General features: G+C 46.1%; 1 protein-coding gene across 1 annotated transcript; it reads right to left on the reverse strand.

Moving 5' to 3' along the window:
- Window positions 1-2196: 2196 nt before the first annotated feature.
- On the reverse strand, window positions 2197-15475 carry ATF3 (activating transcription factor 3). Its single transcript, XM_081298436.1, has 4 exons — window positions 15285-15475; window positions 8863-9106; window positions 4732-4839; window positions 2197-3649 (listed from the first exon to the last, which is right to left on the reverse strand). The coding sequence occupies exons 2-4, from the start codon at window positions 9100-9102 to the stop codon at window positions 3452-3454; spliced, it is 546 nt and encodes a 181-aa protein (XP_081154562.1). The 5' UTR covers window positions 9103-9106; window positions 15285-15475; the 3' UTR covers window positions 2197-3451.
- Window positions 15476-19706: the final 4231 nt, after the last annotated feature.

A 19706-nucleotide genomic window follows, 5' to 3' on the forward strand; every position in this document is an offset into this window, starting at 1 on the left:
ATGTTTTAAGTGATCTGTACATTATAAAATTTATACAATACTGAAACAGAACATGGTAATATGTGTAGTTGTTCTTTTTATATACAATTTTAAAATACATTTAGTTAATAAGCATGTAAGACCCTGTGGCTAAGAAAATTGCAATTTTCCTCTATATTTTTAACAAATACTGCTATAGAATTGATTTAATTTGAATGTGTTCATTTCACTGTATTGAATGAAAGAAAAAATGATGGCAAAATAGCCTTATGTGTGATGTATTTTTATATATATATATATATATATATATAGAGAGAGAGAGAGAGAGAGAGAGAGAGAGAGCCCAAAGCAACAGAGCCAATCAATCATAGTCTAATATCTCCAAAATTTGAGCCAAAATAAACCTCTTCTTTCTATAAGTTGATTATCTCAATTATTTTGTTATAGTGACAGAAAGCTGACTAATGCATGGGATAATGCTTGTGAAGTATTTAGCATAGTGCCCTATTCAATAACTGAGCTAATATTAATTAGCATTAGTCCTCAGCAGTGCTTGGCAACTCAGTGTAAATTCCTTCCTGGGAGCCATTTTTTTATAAGAGACTTGGAAGAGCTTGGAGTTAGTTCCACCATGAAGACACAGAAGGATGCTCAAAGGACAAATATGGCCTCATTTTGGGAAGATCTGGACTGTTACCATGAGACAGAAGAGAGGAGAACGCCTGGTGTGGGTTTGGATGTCAAGGATTTATTTAGAGTTGGGAAATAGCATTTTACCTCTGGACAGAAAGTGAAAGCATTCCTGTCCTGAATCAGAACGCATTCAAACCCTTTAAACCTGAAACAGATGTCAGGATAGACCTCAGGGCAAGGTAAAGGGGCAGGAAGAAGACAACAGGAGGGGGAGGGTGGCTTTCTAGGCCCTGCCAGAAGCACCACCCACAATTGCTTCTGCAATTTAGTAAGGCTCTAAGCAACTTAATGAGATCCTGTCTTAAAAAAAAAAAAGATGGCCGGGGATGTGGCTCAGTGGTTAAGCACCTCTGGGCTCAATTCCCAGTACCCAAAATAAGATGAACCAAATGACCTGATGGTAAATAATATATATCCTTGTCTTTATCAAAGTATCAAAACATAAACTTGGCTACAGAAAACAAAACTGTTATTAATGCATTAGTTAAGAATTTTCAATCACACTAGCCACACACAGTATGATTCTTAGATCAATGTCTCCTGCCATGGCTATCCTCTCTCCCTTTCTAATCTATTGCTATTCATGGCAGTTTGCAAATTATCTTGAGTTTCCTAACAGCTGGTGGTGGCACCTTTACCCATAACCAGAGGGTAAATGCAGGGGAGTTTTCCCCTCCACCAAGGCAAGCATAAATTATCTAGTGAAAGAAGTGGCGAATGTACTAACCTCAGATGGTTCTCCACAGATGAGGAACCACCCCTGATGTGCCACTAAAGCAGCCAACTAAGATGCCTTTGTCATAAGTGATAGTCTAAAGGAACCACACATAGTTCAAAGAAGCAGAGGTACCATTCATGTAGACCAGTGTCACAGTTAATGACGTCAGCATCGTGAAGGTAGCAGAGTGGCTGATTTTTATTTCTAGCCTGTATTATATGTGTCCAGGCAGTTCCAGAAAATAAGGGAGAATACCTTTCTCTGAATTATCATACCCATCTTGTCCAAAATTATTCTTTCTTCCTCTCTATCCCCCTTCCCATTCTTTTCTGATCTTTAAAATACATAGTTGCCACAATGTGACACACATTTGGATGTTATAACAGATATAATTCAAGTGGATACTTTAAGAAGAATGCTGTGGCAGGTCAGTTTTCAAAGGCTCAAGTTGAACAAGAAATGTGTTTTATGCATTTGTACATTCTGAGAAACTGATGGTTGAGGTACTTATAACTCAGATTTTAAATCTATCTAATTTCTATGTTAGCACCAGTTAACTAGGATAAACTAGGTGCTGTGTTCCGGGGATTATCAATAAGAGATCTGAGAAAGAGGACTGAAAGTCAACTAACCTACCTATTGGAGCCCAAAGACAGAGGAGGAGGACACTTGGATAATATTCAAAACTAAATCATCTCCCACAATGGGGAGAAGAGAGGTATGTGTGGCTGGGGTGGGGGTAACCTTTTCAACAACAAAGAGCCTAAAAAACAAAACACAGAAACGAGTATAACACTTAACGTTGACCACATCTTGGTTCCAAGATTTATTATATTGACAGGTTAAGGATACTAGGATAAATAATATTTTCTCTTACAGAAAAAATTGTAATGATACTATTAAGAAGGTTTAAACACTCTGAGGATTTCACAGAAACATCAGAATTTTATCAGACAGTAGCCAGAGTCCTTGTGGGCAGTGTGAGTGACCTCTCGCAGCTGCAAATGCTCTGGGCCAGATTTCTTAAAACAGATACATGACCAAAACAGTGCCATTAACATCCAATAATGCTAAAGCCTGGGTATCCCCTGGCTTCAAACCTGCGTCTCCACTGATCAGATTTTAACCACAAGGAAAGGAAAATGGAATATTCTTTGGCTCTTCCACTAGAAATAACTCCTGACAAAGTCACTGAGTGGATAGTCCTAACCCTTTGGAAATTAGTCTTTCTTTCTGCATTCTTCCTGTGACATTGTAACTGAGCCTGCAACAGAGGACCCACTGTCAGGCCCATGGATTTTCCCTTAACACCTGGGTGCCAAGGGAAAAAGGAGGCCTCCTCTTTGACCCAGACCTGCTCTGCTGGCCAAAAGACAACGATTCTGCTCTCCCGGGCCTGGCAAGCGCTTCTGGCCACCCGAACATTTTTGTAAGACACTGCCCATGGCAAGGGACCCTCCAGACTCTCAGAAACCAGATCTGAGGAAAACCACGGAAAAGTCACACACCACTGTTGTACGAAACAAACATCAAAAGAGCATAATGCCTAGTTTTGAAACGAATGCCTTGCACACAGTAATTCCAGGACATAACAGCATATTCTCTAGAAAGCACAACCCTGGCCATTGCACAACTTCAATAAATGTTGTTCTCACTCCATGTCCCCTATGAGCAACAGCGGCAGCTGTAATGGAGGAGATGGCGCCACTCCACCCATCCAAGGTACAGACCCTTTTGCTTGAATTCTAATGATGGGCATCCTGGTTCTTGTAGAACTCACATGAAAGCAGGCAGGACCCTAATCAGGGGCCATCTGGAACATCTAAGAACAGCCAGTACGTCAAGGCCTAAATCCTGGAGTTGAGGCAGAGGATGCTCTTGACCTGGTCCAAAGTTCACTCTGCAGCAGAGTGGGAAGGCCCTCTCGAGTCACCATGGGCCCTCCTGCCTCAGTGGTTCTCGGCTGCTGGGATTCTAGAGGTGCACAGGAAGTCGGCTTTCCAATGGCTTCAGGGTTTTAGGTGGAAAAAGGAGTATTCGATGAGGACTCCCAGTTGCTGCTTAGCTCTGCAGTGTTCCTTCTTTTATCTGTTGGATAAAGAGGTTTCTCTCATCTTCTGGAGTCCGCCCATTCTGAGCCCGGACAATACACGTGGGCCGATGCAGGTTCAGCATGTATATCAAATGCTGCTTCTCATTCTTCAGCTCCTCAATTTGGGCCTTCAGTTCGGCATTCACGCTCTCCAGCTTCTCTGACTCCTGGGGGACAAACAAAAGAGGTATTAGGAAGGGAGATCAGGAAGAGCCAGCCAGGACAGGGTGGCAGTGGGGGGGATGGCTGGGGCACCTCAAGGCTCATGAAGCTGCAAGAAATCTGCAGAGGGAAATATCCCCTAACAAAGATGGAAGAGCAGCACTAGGAATGAAAGAATACAGACCCTGGAGAAGCCTTTGAACTTGAGGGGCCCCTTTAGAAAAGCCCTGGAGATGCCTCCAAGGTAGGCTGAATGCTATAGTACTGAAACTGCAACAGGACCAATGATCCAGAGACGAACTATGCATGAGTCCTCGGCCCCATATGTAAGGGCATCTGGACCTGAAAAGCTAGGGAGAAATCCAAGACTCATGGTTCTTGGTCTTTGGTTAAGTCACTGATCTCATGGACAAGTTCATCTCCCCAGAAAAAAAAATGGCAACACAAAATTTCCTCATTTCCACCAATACCCTGGAGCCATCTGCAAAACCCTCAGGGACCTGTGGGTTAAGACTCTTCCATGGCCAGTCCACACTTGGGGGAGCAGACACAGCCAATGAAAGGACTGTAGGCACCACGGTCTGTTCCACCTGCCCACACAGGCTGCTCCCCTGGTGTTTCCCCAGGTTGCCAGCCTCATGCAGAATTGGCTCAGACCACTGGATGAGCTGGGAGGACAGCAGAGTTCAGAACCAGATAGAGCCCAAAGAAGCAGTGCAACCGGTGTTTGCAGATTCAGGAAATAACTTGTTTGAAGAGATTAATTTAAGGCTTTTCATAGTGAGCCAAAGGAGAGCGGCAAGTTTCCTTTCTGAGACAATGGGCAGGTGAAGACTCCTTAACTTGGCTGGCATATCCCCCAGCCTGGGAGCTGCTGGGCATGTATGGACCAGCTGGGACTCTGGAGTCTGGAGTTTTTAATTCACACACCTGCTTTTTGTGCATCCAAACCCTTATCCATTGTTTTAACAGCTCTGATACTCATTCGGCAACTGGCCTTTCTGCTACCAGGAAGCCCTTCTTCTGACAGTGACCTGAGGCTGGTGGGGGATGGAGTGAATGAGCAGGGAAAGCTGCAGGGACTCACTTTCTGCAGGCACTCTGTCTTCTCCTTTTTCTTGTTTCGGCACTTGGCGGCTGCGATCTTATTCCTTTCCCGTCGCCTCTTTTTCCTTTCATCTTCCTCAGGAGCTACCTATAAGATCCAACAGACAGACACACGTTTAATCTCATCATGAAATGCCACCCACCTCAAATACACTGCCTTTTACTGCCAGCAAAGTCTGACAAACTGCCGGGTGCGGTGATGCCCACCTGTAATCTCAGTGCCCCTGGAGGCTGAGGCAGGAGGATTGTGAGTTCAAAGCCAGCCTCAGCAACTTAGCTGAGGCCCTAAGCAACTCAGCAAGACCCAGCCTCTAAATAAAATATTAAAAAATGGGTATGGCTCAGTGGTTAATGTCTCTGGGTTCAATCCCTGGTACCAAAAAAAAAAAAAAAATCTGGCAAAATGGAACAGCCCTAATGCCATGGGACTCAGGAAAAAATAAATAAATAAAGCCTTAGACTTCAGCCTGAAACCCTTCTACTACACACACACACACACACACACACACACTTGAGAATGAATAATGAAAACCAAAGTACTAAAATAGAATTATACTGGCAATATTAGTAAATTAAAATCTAACCTACTCTAAAAATATCTATGGGTTTTGAAAGAAGATGTTGATATTTAAATTCATAACTATTGGGACTAACTAATCATTTAAAGGAGGACAGTCTATTTGGGAAATACATCCTTTCCCTTAGAACCAGAAACAACCTCAGGATCATCCCTTAGCCACCCTCTCCTGTTGCCTGTTCTTTGATTCAAGACCCAAGGGCAGTTTCATTCATCTCCATCCTCAGCTGGAGTAGCAGGTACTGCCTTTCTGAAATCAGCAGCTGGTAGAGCTCCTAGACAAAGAGCCCATTCTCAACCAAAGTGCCATGAATCAGCCCATAGCTTAGGTGCTATGTATAGAGGTAAATTAGACCCATCCATTGGTTTAGCCAACAAATACTCACCACTTCCTCCCCTATGCCTCACCCTGAGCCAGCCTTCAGTATCCTGGGAGGAAAAAAACCCTATTCTGCTTTAGGATGTGGTCCTCTGTGGAAGTTCACTCAGACCCTGAATTTGTCCATGGGCCGATGAGGAATCGGTATCATTCAGTCACTGAATTGGCTTAGAGACCAAAGTCCAGCTGAGATGGTGAACTAAATGGGTGACAGTTTAGGCTGTTGATGCCAGACCCTGTCATGTCACTTGTCCCTGCTTTGGACAAAGGAAAAGGCTATAGGAGCTACACCTCAGACCTAGCAGGTCTGGGATGCCATATTCACCTCATGACTGACTTGTAACTATTCCTTAGATCTAAATAACATTGACTGCTTGGGCAGAAGGCCTTGCAAAGCCCAAGGGAGAATTATGGGGAGAGGAAAGTCTACCATTTACATCTGAGTCCCAGAACCACACAGGCACATACTTAGGCTGTAGACTAGACTGGCTTTGAATTCCAGTGTCACCACTTAGTAACCATGAGCAAGTTACTCTTCTGAGCCTCAGTTTTCTCATTTGTAAAATGGATCAATAATAGTATTTACTTACTATGACCATGATGAGGATCAAATGAGTTAATATATATGAAATGCTTTGCGTGGGGCTTAGCTTATACTAAGTGCTATATAAGCTTTAGTTACTGTTATTAATTTCACCATCAATATCTTCCTCAAGATATTGCAACCCTACAGATATTTATTTTGCAACACTGTAGACATTTTGGACAGGTGGAAGAGGATTCACATTTGCTCAGGAGGAAGCTCTTGAAAACAGAGTCACAAACTGTCCAGATGGAAGGGCTCTCTATGGCCCATTCAGTCCAGCTCCCTCATTTTACTAATGAGGAAACTGAGGCACGGAGTGGCCAGTTGAAATGTGCCCAGGAGTCCCCAGGAATCCTTTGAGGCTCTCGCCCCCCAGACCAGTAAGCTACACACAACATAAACCCAGGCATTCCATTCCCTTCCTTCCTGTCACAGCTGCCTTGTTCACCATGTCACCTTTCCAGAGAGGACTGGGATCTGGGAAGCAGACTCATGATGCACAGATATACAGGATGCCTATGGCTTTGATGGGTGTGTGTCTTATTTGAAGGTGGGAATTACTACTCAACCATGTCTGCTGGTGCATTCTCTTTCTAATATGTTAATCTACTTGTCACACTGACCTAAGATCACAAAGTCAAGTGAATACAGAATCGGAGAACTCCCCAAGTTTCCTTCCAAGCTTTCTTCCTTTCTCTCCTACTAGTTCGATTTTATCCAGTTATCTCAAATGGTTAAAAAAAAAAAAAAGAAAGAAAGAAAGAAAAACCCATTGCATGACCAATGTGATTCTGAAACCTGTACACTCAGAAAAATGAGAAATTATATCCCATCTGACTCAAATGTATGATGTCAAGATCACTGTACTTTCATGTGTAACTAATTAAAACAAATAAAAAAATAAAAAAATTTTTAAAAAGAAAAAAAGAAAAAGAAAAACCCAATGATAGTGTCATTGGACTGAGTGAGCACTGGTAAACGTTGTTTGGGTCCCTCTGAGGCTAACTGGGAACACAGCTAATGCCCCTAATGATGCTATATGGCCACAGCATTATAAATAGTCCTAGCTACCACTCATTGAATGCTATCAGCTAAGCTCTCTGCTGGGCAAGCACTTTACTACTGAGTTACAACCCTAGTCCCAACCTTTTTTAAACTCAGTTCTTCAGGGCAGATTCCACTGCCCTTTGCCCTTTGCAATCATGCCAGTTAAGTAAGCTTGCAATAGTCCCATCTGGCAATCATCATGGGAAGGCCAACAAAATTGCAAGATCCCAGCTCTGACATCATTGAGCCAGCACAGCATCCCCAGCAATCATGTCTCCTATGTCTGTTATTCCAGGTATCTTATGAAAGGTTGCCAAGTACAGAACAATGCAAGCATCTGAAACAGACATGAACTTAAGCATACACTTGGTACCAAGGCTGTAGGCATTGCTATAGGGAAGGGTGGGGCTGGCTACCTGGTCCTTGATTCATTGTCTGAAACCTTAGGTCCTGTTAGTGATAAAAAAAAGAAATCACCATGCTACATTCTTCTTCAGAAAGACTTGATACAGAAGGTGACATCTTCCCAACCCAGGATTTCAATGTCCATATGCTGATACCTTCCAGCTCTATATCTCTACCCCCATACTCCTCAGGACTCCAGGCCCACATATGCAACTATCTGCTCCATATCTTCACTGCAGTTCGAACAGAACAGGAGGCAACTCCTGCTTTTGTACCACCTGCCTTCCCTGACTTCCTGCAGCCTCATTTTCAGCAGCAAATGGAAATTCCATTTTTATAGCTGTTCAGGCCAGAACATTGAGAGTCATCCTTGAGTCCTCCTTCTCCCACACTCCCTAACCAATCTATCAGTAAAGCAGATTTATCCCCAAGTCAGATCCAGAATCCAAACACTTCTCAGCAGCTGCACCATTCCCTCCTGACCCAGGCCCTCCTTCACTGACCTGGGAGGCTGCCCCTGTCTCATTTCTCCACACCCCTCCTTGCCTTTACCACCCATTCAACAGAATAACTAGGGAAATCTTTTAAAATATGTCAGAATATGTGACTCCTCTGCACAGAAACCTGTGCAATGGCTTCCCATTTCACTCTGGGCACAAGGCTATATCTACACAGCAGTTTATAAGGCCCAACATGATCTGCCCCTATTTCCCCTCTCCCACCACTCCACCCTGCCACACAGCCCACCTGGCACTGACCACGCTCCTCACTGGTGCTTTCTCTTTTGCCAGACTGTCACAGTATCTTCCCCTCGAGTCCCTGCACAAAGGCCACCTTAGTGCCGCCATCTCTGCCCTTCTAATTTATAATTTAAAACAACAACCCCATCCTTCCCCACTCCCCCGTTCCCTTTTCTGCTTTTCCCTTTGCACCTGTCTCATGCTCTGCATTTGATTTATCTATTTCACATTATCGGTCGACAGTAGAAAATAGGCTCCCTGGGAGCAGCAGTTTTGCTTTATTCCCAACTCTAGCCCCCCTCCCCCCCCCAGTCTAGAGAATACGCAGCATGTGGTGAATGTGCCCAAAACATATGCAAGAATGTGGTAGTACCCACCTCAGCTTTTGTGACTGACATCTCCAGGGGTCTGTCGCTGACGGTGACTGACTCCAGTGCAGAGGACATCCGATGACAGAGGTGCTTGTTCTGGATGGCAAACCTCAGCTCTTCCTTGACAAAGGGTGTCAGGTTAGCAAAATCCTCAAATACCAGTGACCCAGGAGGGGACAGGCAGGGGACGATGGCGGAGGCACTGACTTCCGAGGCAGAGACCTGGCCTGGGTGTTGAAGCATCATTTTGCTGAAAGACACATTGAAACCCAAACTGCTTCAGGGGTTCTGGGGCATGGGATCAAGTTCTCCCCACCTATGACCCCCCAACACCAGAGCCCGGCCCACTCCCTGAGGAAAGTCCCATTAGCCGTCAGGCTTCTGTTTTGTTTTCATTTCATGCCATTCTCATTTTGAGTAAAACAGGTTCTTAAAATACACAGCTCAGTGACGTGGATAAAATGCCTAATTGAAGTTTATAAGGGTTGACATTTCAAGCTATTCTGAACTCTTCCAAGAGTTATTAGTTTTGGCTGGTGTGCACATATGCAAATGTAGCCTTAGTCCTGAAAGAGGAAGAACATCTTTTTAAAAAAAAAAAAAAATCAGACCATTTTTGTAATCCTATGTTCAGTCTCTTTTCAAAAAGAAATTGGAAGGCACCTGAAGTCAATATGAATCTACCAGTGAGTGGAAGTAAAAGCAAGAAGTGGGGGACACTAGATTTAGCAAATCTATGGTTAAAACTTTTCCCCAGAAAGTTGGATCCAAATAATGGGAATGAGGAAGGTAACTATAGCTGGGTGTGTTTCTTCGCTCCAGTCCTTGGCAGCAGGTGGCGATGGCCAGGATTCAAGTCACGAGGGAACAAGTAGCTCCTTCTTAATATTAAGGTCAGCAAAAGACCTCAGAGTAAGGAAAAGTCAGGAGCTGAGATTGGGCACTTGTATGGAGGTGTCCTTGAACCCTGAGGTATAGGGAAAGACCTGGGCTGGGGGTGGAGGGGGTCCTAGAATTGGCTCCAGCATTAAGGAACAGGTAACTTGGGTCAGTCACTTCAACTCTTCATCTGGTGAATGGTCAAGAGCTCCTCCAGAGCTGGGAGGAGTCTGCTGTTTACTCCATCCCACAGCCTAGTCCAGCTGTGCCTGATGGGATGGACACTGTCCAACTGAATAAATGAGAGGGGGATGGAGTAGTCAAATCAAATGGTCCCATTCTCCTGTGTCATGCTATATTGGGTCAGGGAACCCAAAGGGATGACAAAAGGAAAATAAAGGGTAGAAATAGCAATGGTTCCATGATCCCAATCCCCTGTAAGTCCCTGCCTGTTGTGGACTCCCCTGCAGTTGGTTCTCAGGAGCAATGAGTAGTATGAGGACTATCTGGGCAGGCAGTCCCATGGAGCAACCCTCTCAATCCAGGGATCTGTGGTCATTAGCCCAGCCCAGCCAGACAGGAAGCTCCTTGGCAAATCTCTAACTCTGAAGGAGTATCTCCTTCATTCCAGACCTCATGTGCCTTATGTCATTTAGTCCTTATGAGAACCCAGTGGTTTTAGTCCCAGCCCCAAATTATACATGAATAAACTGAGTTTTAGACCAACTAATATGCTTGAAGTCATGGAGGTATTATAGAGCAGTGTCAGAATTTGGAATTAGGTTTGTTTGGCCCTAGAACTCATTCCCACAATGTATACACTGCAAAACCGAATATTGCTCTATGTTGCAAAAACATGCATATTATTTTACATTGCAAAAACAAACTGGGTGTGGTGGCACATGCCTGTAATCCCAGCAATTTGAAAGGCTGAGACAGGAGGATCACCAAGTTCAAGGCCAGCCTCAGCAACTTAGTGAGGCCCTAAGCAACTTAGTGAGATCTCATCTCAGAATAAAAAATAAAAAGAGCTGGGGATATGGCTCAGTGGTTAAGCACCCCTGGGTTCAATCCCCAGTACCCCCAAACAAACAAAAATCAAAGGAATTTGGGGTGGGGAAAGGGCAGGTGACAGGCCTGGAACTGAAACAAGAGAAGGGAGGAATAAATTGCTGATCTTTATATATCAGGGTACATACTTAACTGTTGCCTAAATTAAAGAACTTACATTTAAATGGGCTTTTCTGTTCACAAAATTTCCAGACTGAGATCAGGAAATCAAGATGTGAGACCACATAGTATGTCTCCACTGTACCTCTTAATGGCTTTCTCCTCTATAAGAGGGGGCTAATAACAATTAACTGAGTCATTTTCACCAGGTTTCCAGGAGTCTTTCTAGCCCAAGGCCAGCTCTTTGGCTGGCACTCTGTGAGGTACACGTGGAAGGGTGGCTGGTCACCATCTTTATCTGAAAGGTTTCTGATTAAAACACCCCAACCTCTAATTCCTACTGGAGATCTGAGATACAAGGCAAGAATTCCAGACCAATGAATGCTACCATGGACTAGTCAAAGAAACCCAGGAAATATAATTCTTCTCCAGAGCTTCAAAACTGAAGTTCTTCTCTTACTTAATCCTATAATCTTAAAATGCTGGGAGGATACTTCTTGGACAGATGATAGACTCTAAGCTTCTGAAGCCAGAGGCTTAGGATTCTCCCATGCATTCCTCCTATTAAAAATCCAATAGTTCAGGGATGGAATTTGGAGCTACCACTGGGCTGGCTTTGTTTGGAGGACCGGATGGATCCCTTCTCCAGGGAGGCTTGAATTCCACTGCAGTTGAGTGTGTGTTATCTTGCCACCCAGCTAAGTTTATTAATGAGCCCTCAGGGCTTGGGGGTCTGCTGTTTGAAACTTTCTCTCTTTCTTAGCAGTCCTAATGAAATAAACTGAAAGTCAGTGGTGTGGAATGTTTTTATAAAAAGTATTGGGCGGGCTGACTTGGGGACAGAGATGAGTTGCAAAAATGTTGAGCTTTTCTGAACATAAAGAATTTGTAAAGATTTAGGCTTTCTCTGCACTAGGCTAAAGCTGAGCCTATGGGGGGGTACTTTCTAGATTGTCCTTCACTCAGTCTCTTGTGGTATGATTTAGCTTAGACACTGGTTGTGTTCCCAACAAAGAATGAAATTAAATCTTCAGACAATTTTTAGAAAATTGAAGCCCTTTAACATCCCCTTCATTGAAGAGAAAAACTATGTTTGGGGGACTTTAGATGATCTGAGTTAACTTTCTACATTGATGATAAAATTGCTTAGATCCGATACAAAAGAACCTGTTTCCAATCAGAAAGCATGTCATATCATTGTGAGTTTCATCATTTTCAAGAAAGTGAAACTTCACTCGTGTATTTCTTTAACTGGAAATTCAGCTCCCAGATTTTTATTTCCTGGTAGCTACACAGTGAATTTTCACTTTTAATTTTCATTTCTTTCCACCAAGCACTCCTTGCTAACCAACTTACCGTAGTAGGAAGCCAATATTGACCTTTCAGTATGGGTCTTTCTTCCAGCCTATTTGAAGGCTTGAGGTGTAAGGCTGAGCTTCAGGGTCAGAGACAACGTTTCCAAAACTCTCTCTACCACTCACAAGATGAGTACCTATATACCAACAAGCCATTGAGGCTTTCTGGGTCTCAGTCTCCTCATCTATAAAATGAGATCAAGTCTGCCTGCACCAGTTCTCTCAAAGGGCTGTCAAGAAGAGCACCCGAGGGGCTGGGGATATAGCTCAGTTGGTAGAGTACTTGTCTTGCATGCACACACATTATTACTGTGACTCCACTGTCCCATTTCAGGTTAGCCCTATTTATTAGTCAGGAATTAACTGGAACCCTTGAGAACTTCAGGTCAGCCACAGCCTCTTGTGTACTTTGATTAACCCCCAGGTTCCTAAGGCACCAGGTAAATTCCACCACCACCACCCCCATTTGCTGACACAAACATTCTCCACTGGTGTTACATACTTGAGAGATTACCAATTCTCATACACAAAACCATTTGTTCCTAGAAAAGTTTCCGTGGTGTCCTGGCTATACCCTTCTTCCCTCCTTGGCTGGGCAAAACTTGGAGACACTGACCCTGTTCCATGCCCAGCCAATTTTTAAAAGTTAGAAATCAAGGGCTGTATCTAGTGGGAATCATAAAATGCCCAATATTAGAGTCATGTAGGTGAGATCCTCATTTTGTAATTAAAGTAAATTGAGGCTCAGGAAGGTCATAAAGCTGGAGATTGGCCCAGTCAATATCAAGTTGTTGACACCCACCCACTACTCACTTTGCTCCATCAGAAAAGGGATCCATCACTTAGATAAACCAGGGAGATAACCAGAGAATAAAATCAGTAGCCAGGTAGATGAGGGATCAATATGTACCAGGGAGGAGACTTTGACAGGACTAAGACAGGGAGGGATTACAGAAGAAAAGGCCATAAAGAGAGAGGAATTATGCAGTGATAAGGATGAAGAGGGAGAGGAAGAGAGACAGGAAGGACGGAGCTGCCACCTGTGCTGGGTGCTGTATTTCATCCACACTGGGGGCCTAGGCACCTGTTTTCTTTACTGACTCTGAAACCACCCAGGCACTGACTGCAACCCCCACCTCACTGAGGATACCCTCAAAGCAAGAGCTTCTATGTTGTAGCACTATCCTACAACAAATATTAGATGCAAAACTAGATGGGCAGTAGTACCAATCTCCTCTTCATCTTAAGTTGAGGAGACAAGATTCCCAAACAGAAGATGTGATTATTATCCACATTGAAATAGATATATTGGGAGAACACTCAGATTATTTAGCCAATTCTTTTTCTGGCTCTCCCAACGAATTGGCAACTCCGTTATTTGTAAGAAAGCATATGTGATAGAGGCAGGTATAGTGGTGCACTCCTGTGATTCCAGCCACTCTGGAGTCTGAGGTAAGAGGATCACAAGTTGGAGGTCAGCCTTTGCAATTTAGCAAGACCCTGTCTCAAAAATAAAAATTAAAATTAAAAAAAAAAAGCACTGAGGATATAGCTCAATGGTAGAATGCCCCTGGTCCAAAAAAAAAAAAAAATAGTAGATGTAATCTTTGTACTTAATGAAACTAAGGGGGAAAAATGGTTAGGAGGAAAGGAAGTAAGTAATTCAAAGGCAGACTCAGCAAATGTGAGGTGCTAAGCAACTCAGTGAGACCCTATCTCTAAATAAAATACAAAGTAGGGCTGAGGATGTGGCTTAATGGTTGAGTGCCCCCGAGTTCAATCCCGGTAACCAATAAAGAAAATGGGGGGTGGAGGCAAAGGAGACCCAATGGGAATAAAGCTGGGGACGGACAGAGATGCCACATAGAGAATCTCCCCTTTCTGCCAAGGTCTCAGAGACGAGCCAGTGATGTTACAGACCTCCTCATTCAAGTTCCTTCGCTGGCCCCTTTTTTTCAGTTACATCACACTAAAATCTGAAAATCTTCAGCCAGGAAGGACCTTGATGTTAATCTGATCCAATCACCACATCGTGCTCTTCAACAGGCAGGAAGGGTCGGTAGTGTCTATGTGCTCATTATTTCCCGACCCGGGACACCGAAGCTCAAGGACAGAAAGTGCAGTATAAGCTCTAACAGTCCTGGCACTAGATCACAAGCATTCTCTTAAATATCTATACAACTGACTCCACACTATCGCTTCCCCCGATGGTGGATCTCCATGAGCGCAAAACAGAAATGTCGGAAAACTCAAAGGAAAAGTTTGAGCGAGAATCACAGGTACTAGAGAAAAGACCATGAGACTGGAAAAGGAAGTCCCAGGCCCAGGAGCCCGACACCAATCGGTGTTCCGAGTTCTCTCCGCCCTCCGCCCTAAGACAGCGCAGCACCGAGGCTCTCACCAGCTCCAAACTTATTCCAACTTTCGCTCTGGGCTCCCTATGCGATCCTACCTCCAAAGGCTTGGGTATGCACAGGATGACCCCCAGCGGCCGTTTCCACTATCCCGGCTCACCCACCCCTACCCCATTCATTCCTCTCTGTGCCTGCGGCAGCGCTTCCAAGAGCCCTCAGCGATCGCACTTCCCTGTAGACTTGGGAAAGATCAGTTCCAAGTAGCCGAGCTCCGACAAGAAGTGAGGAAAGGAGCGGGACGGCGAGCCAGATCGCCTGGGTCACCCCCGCACACCACCACCCACCCGCCCCTCGCCCTCCCGCAGTTGAGGGCCGAGAGGCGCTCCCAAGAAGGTTGCGGAGCAGGCGCCCGATCTCCTCCTCCACCCGAAATCTTTCCCGCCCCAAGTCAAAAAAAGAAAGTTCTTTCACTTTTCGAGAAACTTTCCGAAACACTGAGGAGCAGCCGCGGCAGCCGTGAAATTCAAACAGAGTTACTTTTGCAGTCGAAAACTAGGGGCGCGGGTCAGGGACTGGCGTAGATTTCTGGCAATTGATTAAGAGAGGGGCGCGAAAGGAATGATATCTAGCCACCCTCGCCGCGTTCATTCACTCAGCTTCCAGCGCTCACCTCCAGTCTCCGCTCGTGACGGCCAGGGTCCGGCTGTTTTTCCGTCCGGCGGTCGGTCGAGCACCGAGGACTCGCAGCCGGCGCGCGGGCTCGCGGGTCGGCTCCGGCTGAGGCGCAGGGAGAGAGTTGTGTAGTGCGCGCTTCGCGGAGTGCGACTGTGGCTTGGAGCGCGTTGCATCACCCCTTTTATAGCCCTCCCGCTGGCAGCTTGCTGGTCTACTCTGGGTTACCAGTCTAGGCTGACGTAATGCTATTAATAGCTTCCCGGGAGAACCAGCAGAACTGAGCAAAGGAGGAGGGCTAGAGGAGGGACCAAGGCGGGGCGAAGTACGGCTGGAGGGCGGGGGTGTGTGGGGGGGTGAAGCTGGTGATGCAAGCTCTGGGAGGAGCCTGCCGCTGTGCGTTCACCGGTCCTCTCACGCCTGGGACACACACCCGCCCGCCCACTTTCTCCATATCAGGTCCGGAGCGGCCTGGGCGGGCCGCCAGATGTGCTTACTCGCGGCTGCGTGTTCCAGGCATGAGCCAATGGTGCCCAAGCCAGCGGCATGACTCCACCGCTTTGGCATCTCTCCCTCCGCTAGTTTTGGGGGAATGGTGGGGAGGAGGATCCTGGCCGCAACCCAGACTAGGTGAGTCTGGGAAGCGGGCACGACCTTTCTCTAAAATGCATGGTCATTTTCTGGAGTTTCAAGGAAGACGCGGCCCCCCCCCCCACCACCACCACTAGAAGTCACCTCTTTCTCAGGCAGGGGGAGGGGGAGGGGCAGAAGCGCTGATTTAGGGTGTAGGAGAGTCGCCCGAAGTCGCCCTAGGGTGAGTTCCCTCGGTTACCACGCTGGTGTGACCTCCGCAATGGGGACCTCCGAGAAGCTGGCAGGTTAACTCAAACGCGGCAAGCATCAGACTCCTGAGCCCTCAGCGCTAGCACACTCCACAGGACGCACTCGCAGGAGCGTCTCCAACCCGCTGGGAAGGAACCCCAGATGCCCGTGAGGGCGAGTGGTAGGACGCTGTCAGTTCCGTTAAAACACACACACACACACACACACACACACACACACACACACACACACAAAGCATTTAAAATAGGCTATCCTCACTGAAAGCCCCTAGAGCATGGGAAGAGGAGAGAGAGACCTAGAGAAATCAGAAGCAACCCTGAGCAGGGTTAAGAAGGGGCTGAAGCCGAGGGACCCGGGAGACCTAGAAAGAGAATATACCCGTGGGACCAGGCGGGGGTCCCCAGGGTCTCAGGCACTATTTAGGAGAAACCATCTTCGGCTTTCTCGTGGAACCCAGATTGGATTGGTCTGGGACACACGGATCGGACTGAGGACGCACTGATAACAGACTGCATGAGGCCCTTGCAGAAATTCCTTCTGCTCTCAAACCCGGATGGGGGAAAAGCGGGTCCCGTGGCCCTAGTTTCCAACCGAGGCCTCAACAGAACTGACTTTGACTCTTAAAGACAATTTCCCTGACTCCAGCTGTTGGAGTTCAGAGCCGCAAGACCTGAACTCTACTACCTTCTCCACTGCCCCTGGATGATTGGATATGAACATAATTTTAACCCGGGAGTTTCCGCATCTGCCCGGGAAATGGAACTGCGGGCGCCCGAGTGGTGTGGTGGCTCAGCCAAGGACAGAGACGTCTCCTTCCACCTGCCTCTTGACAAGAGAGACAAAGGCGAACGAAGGTCATAGTTGTAATTTGGGGTGAGAACTAGAGTAGAGAAGTCTCTGAGCTCGGGTCTCACCCGCAGTCGCTACTCCCACAGCACCTGCAGCTTCGCGGTTAAGGTGGTAAAATAGGGTCCAGCTAAGTGTGTGTTCCAGAGCGCGCGCAGGATGTCAGCCAGTTGGTCAGTCTCTGTCTCTCTCTGTCTCCCTGCCCCCCCCCCCTCTCTCTCTCTCTCTCTCTCTCTCTCTCTCTCTCTCTCTCTCTCTCTCTCTCTCTCTCGGGAATCGGCGACCCCCTGGGGCTGACAACGATTTTCAGAGCTTCAAGGAAAACCGAGTTCACAGCACTCGGGGTTCTCGCCTCCAAATTGGCGCCTCACTAGAACAAACCCCCTCCCTTACAGCCTTGGACCAGAACCACGCGTAGGGCGTCCTCGGAAGTCTCCCCGCCCTATCGGCCAGGGAAGCCTGGGGTGGTTCCACCGCGGGATCCCCGGAGATCCTGCCCTGAGTCTGACCGGATTTCCAGCGGTCGCGCGGGAAACGGGCGGGTGTTTTGCTTTACTTTTCTCCTTGGTAACGGCTCTTCCCGCCCCACCCTGTATCTCCCACGCCCACACCCGGCTCCACACCTTCACACCCCGCCCTCCAGCCGACCTGCGGGCAGGTAAATCCTGGGCGTGTCAGCACAACCCCTAGAATGCCAAACGACTTTAAATGGCAGAGTGTGCATTTAAGTGAAAGTCGTTTGGGACTTCTGTTTATGTTTTGAATCTACTTATAGACCGTACTGAAATAAAAATAGCATTATAAAGTGAAGCAAGGAGATGAGGGAGAACATGCAAAGGTTCTCGCTCCCCCCTCCCTGCTGTGAACCACCTACAGAAATCTTTAACCAGCTTACGTATTAAATTATGATTCTATTAATCCAACCAAGTTAGATTTATAGAGGTTTGGCTTAGTCCTTAAGGGGAAATTCAATTTAGGGCGTGGAATAAACACAGCCAGACCCGTATCCACAAAACAATGTAAGAGAAGGGTACTAAAGACGGGAGATGTCCCCAACACATTATCGGCTCGGTTTTTTTTTTATTACAGTTGTGCTTCGAGTTCTTCCTAACCTTGCTTCATTCTAGTCATTCTTAGAATTTTGAATCTCCAAGTCGCACCTGGATAGAAACGCTGTCAGCTGTTTACAGAACTCTGAGTCTGGTATTCTCTGCCTCTCTCCTCCTGAAGCCTTAAAAGCGATAAGAATCTTGGTGGAGAAGTGAATCCACCCCCACTTGAATGAAACTCTTATCCAAGGAAAACAAAAATTACTTCTGCCTGTCTCTTTCCTCAGCCCCCAGAAGAATTTGTAATATACCTACTGAATTAAAGAGAGACTAGGAAAGAGCAATGGAAAGGAAGATCCCCCGCAAGGTCTGCAAGACAGGAAAAATATCCGTATCTTGAGTCCTGTGGGTTCTCATTTTACCCTGGCTTAAGTTAATGCGACCAATGTCCAGCGTGCACACTTGTCACCACATGCACAGGCAGTACCATGCAGAGAGGGATAAGAAAATCTCCCCACACCAAAGTCACTCCTCTATGTATGCAAAGGCAAAGAATGATTGCCCTGCCTTAGAAGGAAGCTCTGACTGGGGTTAATCCTCAATAAAAGAGGGTGAAGCAGAAACTTGAATGTGGCTGAGGTTTTATGGTGGAGTACCGCCTGGGGAATCCACATTCAAATCAGCCTTGGTATGTTTTGCTGAGTGAGATAAGAATTGAAGACTTCATGCTGTGGCATGTGCAAAAGGAAGGGGAAAAAATTAAAAGGAGAGGGGAAGGAACTAGGCAGCTAAAAACAGTCCACTCGTGGCAACCAAATCTAAACACAAAAACATTGCTGTGAGCCAAAAGCAAAAAAAAAAAAAAAAAAAAAAAAAAAGTTCAAGAGATATTTAAAGATTTTTTTGCAGTTCAGCACACAGTCCCTTCCCACATTCCTCTCATTGCATTACTCTGTGCTCCAAACCCCAAAATTATATTTGCTCAAGGAACTCTAGCAACACAAATTAAAACCAGCCAGGGCACTAGTAGTAGCCTGGTCCACCTGGTTCAACCCACTTCTCCACTGAGGAAAGGGAGTGGGTGTATTTTCTTCTTTGGTCTGCTTTCCCAAGACCACACTTCCTACAAAGTCAGCTTGAATGTGGAGGTTACTAATTTAGAGTCTCCAAAATTGGCACCCTCAGGATGTCAGGCAGCATCACACAGTAGACTGGAAAGTGTGGGAGGTACTCTAGTTCTAGATTCAGCATTTAACAGCTGTGTCCCCCTTAGGAAAGTCATTTCATTCCCAGGTTTGTTTCCTCAAAAGAAAAGTGGCACTAATCATAGCACTTGACACATAAGGTACATTGAAGACAGGGCACATAGTCTGCCCTCAGTAATGGTATCATTAATTCTGAACCAGGGAGGGTTTTCTGGGAGATCCCTGAGTCTCTCCCAGAACTTACTCTGTCCCCTCACCCACCATCACCAGTAAATATCATAGGTCAAGTCAAGAAATGTACAGAACAACAAAGAGAGCTCTGGCAGAAAACAATGAGAGTGGTCGTATTCTCCAGTTACAGCAAATCCACGACACACTGGGGCTTTCTCAGGGATAGGTGGATTACTCTGCAAAGCACCTTGGGCTGGAAACAGGGGATTTGAATTCTCTGGTTCTGTCTTTGATATTCTTGAGCAA

Source organism: Spermophilus citellus (assembly GCF_964194105.1).
Source record: "Spermophilus citellus genome assembly, chromosome: 6".
Classification (NCBI taxonomy): Eukaryota; Metazoa; Chordata; class Mammalia; order Rodentia; family Sciuridae; genus Spermophilus; species Spermophilus citellus.

Bases quoted from the DNA above. Each gene is read 5' to 3' on its own strand.
- ATF3 (XM_081298436.1), bottom strand. From the start codon at position 9,102: ATGATGCTTCAACACCCAGGCCAGGTCTCTGCCTCGGAAGTCAGTGCC. The intron at 4,840-8,862 runs GTGGGTACTACC...TGGATCTTATAG, and splicing joins TGTCAGTCACAAAAGCTGAG to GTAGCTCCTGAGGAAGATGA. The intron at 3,650-4,731 runs GTGAGTCCCTGC...TTTGTCCCCCAG, and splicing joins AGACAGAGTGCCTGCAGAAA to GAGTCAGAGAAGCTGGAGAG.